At 35.5% G+C, this 8,468-nt stretch overlaps 2 protein-coding genes across 2 annotated transcripts; both read right to left on the bottom strand.

Moving 5' to 3' along the window:
- Window positions 1–5,516: 5,516 nt before the first annotated feature.
- Window positions 5,517–5,904, bottom strand: LOC134264066 (baculoviral IAP repeat-containing protein 7-like; the record flags this gene model as incomplete). Its single annotated transcript, XM_062746369.1, has 1 exon — window positions 5,517–5,904. A coding segment is annotated over exon 1 (388 nt), but the record flags the coding sequence as incomplete, so codon positions are not given.
- Window positions 5,905–6,020: 116 nt separating this feature from the next.
- LOC134264065 (uncharacterized) lies at window positions 6,021–8,243 on the bottom strand. The gene has a single exon (XM_062746367.1). The coding sequence runs from the start codon at window positions 8,241–8,243 to the stop codon at window positions 6,021–6,023; it is 2,223 nt and encodes a 740-aa protein (XP_062602351.1).
- Window positions 8,244–8,468: the final 225 nt, after the last annotated feature.

The raw sequence follows: 8,468 nt of genomic DNA, 5'->3' as shown, positions 1-8,468 counted from the left end.
ATCAATCAGTATAAAGGACGAAGCTGGGTGATGAGTATATTTGTCAGGGACTTAGAGAAGCAGGGATATAAACCTTTACCTGAGATTAAACCTCTACTGAACCCAGAACCAGACGTCCAGGCTCGAGGAAAATGTCACATTTGTTTAGACGAGAATTACAAATCGTTTTTCTACCTTGTGGACACGTATGTTGCTGTGCCTTGTGTGCTCCTTCCTTTCAGTTTTGCCCCATCTGTCGAGGCGAGATTCAACAGTCCAAACGGATATTTCTGTGTTAACTATAAATAAAAAAGACAGAACCCAAATTTGGTGTTTTCTATTGTTAAGCAAGCTCCTCAGACCTAGATTTTTTTTTCAGTGATAAAGAATGAGATTTTTGAATTATTCCTAATTCAAAATTCTCTATTGGTTTTTTTCCTCTGCAAGTTAAAAAATAATTACACCTGAGAGTCTATATAAAAAGGAGACCTACAAAACCAACAGATCATTTCTGATCTGAGTGAGGGACAGTAAGGCACAACAAATGAAAGTGAAATCTTTTTTTTTTATCATAATACATAATTTTGTAATAAACAAACACTAGAAAGTTACTCTCATAATGAGCCTTAATGTCTTCCAAGAGTTTAGTTTGGACTTCCTCCATTAATCCTTGTATCTACTCCATTGGTTTTGTGGGCTAAAATCATGTGTCTTGTGAGGTGTCAAAACAAGTCGGTCATGGATTGACACGAGTCATCAACTTTTGAATGAAAAGTTCATTTTCTTCTATGAAACATGTATGAAACTTATATTATTTTGAGTCAATATTCATATTAAAAGCATAATTTCAGTCACTTTCATACAAGATAGTCAACATTTCATACAAGAATTGATTTGACATAGTAGACAAACGTCTACTCGGAATGCATTATTTTCATTCATAAAGAGAAAGTACGGGAAATTCCACTCCGGTGACGTAATATGATTGCATCAGGTTTCCATAACAACAACACCATAAGTTATCTTCCTTGTTTCGTTGCAGCCATGGCTCCTCCCAACAAAAAAAGCTCTCTTCCCTAAAGGAGGGGTCCGACCCTCTGCTAGGGGTTCTCGTAACTTCCAAGAATACGTTTTACAAGACGGTGACATCTTAAAAGTCAACCCCCTAAAAATGACACAGATATTCGGAAGCTAGCTTTGGTGTATTTTTTTTACTTTCCTGGAACTGTAAATACATTTTGTTTGTGTTTGTCCTATTTTGAATTTAATAGGTCTCAATAGGACCCCCATAAAGATGCAAGTGTCCTATAATCTGTGATAATATGTTGAATATTTTTATTATTCCATAGATTTTATTCTTACTACACATATAGTGTTTGGAGTAATGCACTTAGTTGTATAGGACAATATTCAAAGTCAAAGCATGAGATTGAGATAACTACCTTTGTCAATAATTTGTAACCTTCAAACTTTACATCTTAAGTGAAGAATGGATAGGAGATTTTCTATAGATTTTTGGATCATTTTCCTACAAGATAATATTACTGACTTGAAACATTTCATTGTGATTTACATACCTGCAGTCATAAATAGATACATGTAGGCATGGGGTAGACTCCTATAGATTTTAAGATCTTCATTCAAAAGTATGGAAAGTTTTTAAGTTTGAAAGATTAAATGTCAGCATATCATTTGCTTGTGAATTTAAAATAAATTCAAACATATACATCTTTAGATGATAACTAGTTATTTTAATTCCTGGACTTTCTGTCTTGATATTTTCCTTTATTATCTGTAAAATTTAATGATTGTCTTTTTAGTTTAGTTGAACTAGTTTCTTATTAGCATGTGAAAATGGCATCATCCAAATAAGTTCATCTACATTTTATATGTAGGAGAATTTTCATCACAGGGAAAGAAAGAGATTGTCTTGTATAATATAATGCATTGGTACACAAAAATATCTTTCAATTTCTAACATGTTTCATTTTTGTTACATGGAATGATAAGTTCTGTTGATTTCCTACCAAAGACATACTAGTAGAGTAATAAATGTATATGATGTGTCAGAAAAGCATGTGGAAACCTAATGACTTTATCATTTCTGATTAAAAATCAAATTATGAGTTTCATCTTTGTTACATTATTAAAAAATTCTAAGTAGAGCATACACCAGAAACTCTTAAAATGATCTCTACTGTTCAATCTGAGTCTCAGGGTTTAACAGTACATAACAATTCCAAATGATTTTGGACGCTTTTTTATGTATCAAAAAGACAAAACAGAATATCTGTTCACAGATGTTCCAAAGGAAAATAACCACAAAGAAAAGATTTGTTATGTTCTTTATGTGATTCATGTAAAATGTATTTTAAAAGTGTAGCATAACATTCATCTTTTGCATAAATACTTTTCTTTTGTGGAGATTTTTTTTATATTTTTGAAAAAAAGTTGTCTTATTGTATAATAGGGTTAGCTTAAAATCTTGTAGACTTTAAAGTTGTACATGATGTGTTACACATCTTGCATATTTTCATTTCAGGGTATTCAGCATATATTGTGGTTTTGTCTTAAATTTGTTTGCTTATGTAATCAATAATTTGAGAATACTCAAATTAGAAAATGTATGAGAGAATAGGCAAGAAAATGAGGTTAAAAATGTGTTTAATACAAAGGGGTTAATCTATATATTTCACAAAGTTGATTGAGCATAATTCTCACTAGGACAGTTAGAATTATGCTCAATCAACTTTGTGAAATATTCCCAACTTCCAATGGTTCTTATTTACATTAAAAAAAACTGACTCCATATAAAATTGTTTGTTTTCTTTTTATTTTACAAGAAATAACATGCTGACAGTGAATCTAATCATTTTTTCAAAACTGGTTAAATTAATGTTTACAATTGTCTTAAAATACTCAAATGTAAGTTTATTTCATACAGAAATACCTTAAATGTATAGACTGATTGTACTTATAGATTAAATATATAGATTAACCCCTTTGTAGTAAAACATTTTTAACCTCATTTTCTTGCCTATTCTCTCATACATTTTCTAATTTGAGTATTCTCAAATTATTGATTACATAAGCAAACAAATTTAAGACAAAACCACAATATATGCTGAATACCCTGAAATGAAAATATGCAAGATGTGTAACACATCATGTACAACTTTAAAGTCTACAAGATTTTAAGCTAACCCTATTATACAATAAGACTACTTTTTTTCAAAAATATAAAAAAAATCTCCACAAAAAAAGTATTTATGCAAAAGATGAATGTTATGCTACACTTTTAAAATACATTTTACATGAATCACATAAAGAACATAACAAATCTTTTCTTTGTGGTTGTTTTCCTTTGGAACATCTGTGAACAGATATTCTGTTTTGTCTTTTTGATACATAAAAAAGCGTCCAAAATCATTTGGAATTGTTATGTACTGTTAAACCCTGAGACTCAGATTGAACAGTAGAGATCATTTTAAGAGTTTCTGGTGTATGCTCTACTTAGAATTTTTTAATAATGTAACAAAGATGAAACTCATAATTTGATTTTTAATCAGAAATGATAAAGTCATTAGGTTTCCACATGCTTTTCTGACACATCATATACATTTATTACTCTACTAGTATGTCTTTGGTAGGAAATCAACAGAACTTATCATTCCATGTAACAAAAATGAAACATGTTAGAAATTGAAAGATATTTTTGTGTACCAATGCATTATATTATACAAGACAATCTCTTTCTTTCCCTGTGATGAAAAATTCTCTCCTACATATAAAATGTAGATGAACTTATTTGGATGATGCCATTTTCACATGCTAATAAGAAACTAGTTCAACTAAACTAAAAAGACAATCATTAAATTTTACAGATAATAAAGGAAAATATCAAGACAGAAAGTCCAGGAATTAAAATAACTAGTTATCATCTAAAGATGTATATGTTTGAATTTATTTTAAATTCACAAGCAAATGATATGCTGACATTTAATCTTTCAAACTTAAAAACTTTCCATACTTTTGAATGAAGATCTTAAAATCTATAGGAGTCTACCCCATGCCTACATGTATTTATTTATGACTGCAGGTATGTAAATCACCATGAAATGTTTCAAGTCAGTAATATTATCTTGTAGGAAAATGATCCAAAAATCTATAGAAAATCTCCTATCCATTCTTCACTTAAGATGTAAAGTTTGAAGGTTACAAATTATTGACAAAGGTAGTTATCTCAATCTCATGCTTTGACCTTGAATATTGTCCTATACAACTAAGTGCATTACTCCAAACACTGTATGTGTAGTAAGAATAAAATCTATGGAATAATAAAAATATTCAACATATTATCACAGATTATAGGACACTTGCATCTTTATGGGGGTCCTATTGAGACCTATTAAATTCAAAATAGGACAAACACAAACAAAATGTATTTACAGTTCCAGGAAAGTAAAAAAAAATACACCAAAGCTAGCTTCTGAATATCTGTGTCATTTTTAGGGGGTTGACTTTTAAGATGTCACCGTCTTGTAAAACGTATTCTTGAAAGTAACCCCTACGAGAACCCCTAGCAGAGGGTCGGACCCCTCCTTTAGGGAAGAGAGCTTTTTTTGTTGGGAGGAGCCATGGCTGCAACGAAACAAGGAAGATAACTTATGGTGTTGTTGTTATGGAAACCTGACGCAATCATATTACGTCACCGGAGTGGAATTTCCCGTACTTTCTCTTTATGAATGAAAATAATGCATTCCGAGTAGACGTTCGGGAATTCTCTACTATGTCAAATCAATTCTTGTATGAAATGTTGACTATCTTGTATGAAAGTGACTGAAATTATGCTTTTAATATGAATATTGACTCAAAATAATATAAGTTTCATACATGTTTCATAGAAGAAAATGAACTTTTCATTCAAAAGTTGATGACTCGTGTCAATCCATGACCGACTTGTTTTGACACCTCACAAGACACATGATTTTAGCCCACAAAACCAATGGAGTAGATACAAGGATTAATGGAGGAAGTCCAAACTAAACTCTTGGAAGACATTAAGGCTCATTATGAGAGTAACTTTCTAGTGTTTGTTTATTACAAAATTATGTATTATGATAAAAAAAAAAGATTTCACTTTCATTTGTTGTGCCTTACTGTCCCTCACTCAGATCAGAAATGATCTGTTGGTTTTGTAGGTCTCCCTTTTATATAGACTCTCAGGTGTAATTATTTTTTAACTTGCAGAGGAAAAAAACCAATAGAGAATTTTGAATTAGGAATAATTCAAAAATCTCATTCTTTATCACTGAAAAAAAAATCTAGGTCTGAGGAGCTTGCTTAACAATAGAAAACACCAAATTTGGGTTCTGTCTTTTTTATTTATAGTTAACACAGAAATATCCGTTTGGACTGTTGAATCTCGCCTCGACAGATGGGGCAAAACTGAAAGGAAGGAGCACACAAGGCACAGCAGCATACGTGTCCACAAGGTAGAAAAACGATTTGTAATTCCTCGTCTAAACAAATGTGACATTTTCCTCGAGCCTGGACGTCTGGTTCTGGGTTCAGTAGAGGTTTAATCTCAGGTAAAGGTTTATATCCCTGCTTCTCTAAGTCCCCGACAAATATACTCATCACCCAGCTTCGTCCTTTATACTGATTGATGTAAGGACAATTGGGGTTCCAATAAGCATGTTCTGCATAAGGATCCTCCTCAAGATCCCAATTCTCTAAAGTCATTCCACAATGAAAACAGGTAGCGTTATCTTTCACTCCCCTGTAGTAAAACCCAGCTGGAGCTAGGTCTGGTATTTTTCCTGAGAGAAGTTCAGGCCACCCCTGCTCAAAAGTAGCTTCTCTCTTTGAGAGCTGAGCATACTGGGGAAAACGCATGGGTTGGTCTGGCTCGCGATTCCCCATGATTAGAAATGACCTTTGATTTTGAATAAGAATACCTTTTATAGAGAAGAAAAAACAACACATAAAAACAATTCAATTTTTATTTATTTGTAACAACAAACACACAAACAAACATATCAATAACCATAAGGTAAAGTGTTATAATTCTCTACAATTTGTCTCTTGTCATATACAATTCTAACTGTTTTCTCTGAAGGTTTATTCACGACCTCATAATCACGGGTCCTCTGGATTTTGCTGGGATAGGGGACTTTTACTTCCTCTATTTCTCCCTTGAGCATTTTTTCTAAAGTCTCTGGGCACACGATCTGGGAGGTTCGATGGTTGAAAGTGATTCCTTTGCATTTATGAACCTCGGTTCCTTTGTCCGTCCGGTAAGCATAATTTTTAGGACCTGCCGACATGAATTTGGTGATGTGATCCCCGTCTAATTCGTCGGTCCATTCTCCTAAACTATGACCCAAGGTAGGATTGAAAGCTCTTTCCTTATGTTGATAAATGATACTGTCCGTATCGAAATAAAGGCCCCGTTCTTCTAAAGGTTGTAAAGTCTCGTAGAGATGTAAGCGGGCATAGGCGGTGGTAAAACAAGCCAGGATCACGTTTCCAAAGGGACATTCTTCGACGAATTCCTGTTTGTCTTGAAAATTCACTAGAATCTTGTCTTCATCGGGGTTCTCTTTATTGTCTAAGAGTCGCACACCCTTGATGTCGAGAGTCGAATTTTGTAAGAGTTGATGTAATTCCTCTACTTCGTCCAAGTATCTGACTTTGGGTAATAACAAGCGTTGAGCAAATTTTCCCCACAGACAATTTAAAAAGAGTTTAGCAATGGTTCTTCTCACTGGATTCTTCTTGATACTGATCCTATCCATCATGAATCCTTCTTTGTCGAAGATTTGATATATGTAATCTCGTTCTTGTTCTGAGGTCTTACACTCGGGGGGAAATCCGGACGCTTCCTGTTTGATCTTGAGGAAGGTATTGATGTAGTTTTTAAATAAGTCTTGACTGCTTTCTTTGAAATGCCACACTTCGTAAATTTGCTCTAAGGTATAGCCCATGTCTAGGGCTTTATGTAATTCGCTCGTCACCCAAGTACCCGTGAGACTACGTTCCCGGTCGGTGTGTTGACATCGATCTTGAGACGTAGAGTCTTGTTGTTCGGCACACGTGCGACATAAGGGAAATAATAACTTACCTCCCGTCCGATAAGGTAATACGGGGTGAAAGAGGCCTCGGGGTGGTAAGACCCGACAGTGAATGAGACCGAAATAACTTCTCACGTCCTGGAAGTCGTCTGTGATGATCTCGGGATGCCCTATAGCTAGGGGAAAAGGTCTGTGTTTCAACACGAAAGGGTATAAGGAACACACGTCCACGTATCTCATGTCCCCTTCTTCACAATATAATTTAGTGGCATTGGTCCGGCCTCCGTACAGGGCTTCTCGAGGTTTTAAAGGATCCGGAATGTCCAGATCTCGTACAAATTGCTGTAAACTCTCATCTTGTTGCACTTGTTGATCGAAATCGTGCTCCCAGATACTACACACGTTGTACCCCATGTCCTCTAAATCTGCAGTCCTTCTGAGGGTTTTCTCGTGTAATTGTTGGTAAGTAAATTGGGTCCGGTGAGGATGAGTTTCCGTCTGTAAACTGGGATAGCAAGTGGGGCATCCGTGCCAATAACACCCGTAAAATTCGTAGACGGTACGAGTCGCTTCCTGGTATCCGTCGACGGTATAATTTCCGATCGGGACTTCGCCTCCGTTTCTGGCATGTCGCATGTGACATCCATTCTGATGACTCATCCAGGTGAGCCACCGACAGGCTTTGGCCGAATATTGTCGTGCCGGTTCATACCCGAGGTTCGGAATGATGGCAATGGTGTCTTTAGGCATGAAATTTCGACGGTAGGCTAAATTAGCAGCACTGGCAAACGTGATGGATTCCTGGAAAGGGTCCACGTTGACCAACCCCCTGAGGGTGCCTCTAAACCGTGCACAGCATCGTCTTAAAATGTCGACGTCCAAGATACAATACCCTACAAACTCTTTCTGGAAATCAAACACTTTTCCCCTCTGTTGGTCGTACCATTGGTAAAAAGCCTCTCGTCCACTGGTAGACATTTCGTCCGGTTTGTAGAAAGCTGCCGGTGGATAAGGTCCCACGTAATTCTGGTTCTGTTCCGTATTAAAAAAGTGAGGGAAATAACCTTTCTTCAATTCGTTCAATCCGAAAGCGGAGGGCATCTTGGCCAATGGAAAGGTTAAGAAACTATACGAGTCGATGAATTTGAGTCCATATGTTTCCATGGACAAGATCTTACACCCGTTCATGATCACGTTAGGTTTCAGGGGAGAAGAATGCACTATGTAATTCAAAATGAATTGTCCGTCGTATCCTTTGAAGTTATGGGCGATGACGATGGCCCCGTCGTGTACTAAAGTGGAATTCTTAGTACCTGTAGTGGGTTGAAATAACCAGTCCATGAACTTCTTTAAGGTGTCTGGTCCTTGAAATAGGTGCTGACGGGGTCCCATGTGTTGACAATGAGGACAAGG

Source organism: Saccostrea cucullata, unplaced genomic scaffold (genome assembly GCF_032062105.1).
Source record: "Saccostrea cucullata isolate Sc308-1 unplaced genomic scaffold, CSIRO_AGI_Scuc_v1 ctg10946, whole genome shotgun sequence".
Classification (NCBI taxonomy): Eukaryota; Metazoa; Mollusca; class Bivalvia; order Ostreida; family Ostreidae; genus Saccostrea; species Saccostrea cuccullata.
The sequence above is the reverse complement of the archived record's forward strand: the minus strand, read 5'-3'. Positions and strand labels throughout refer to the sequence as shown.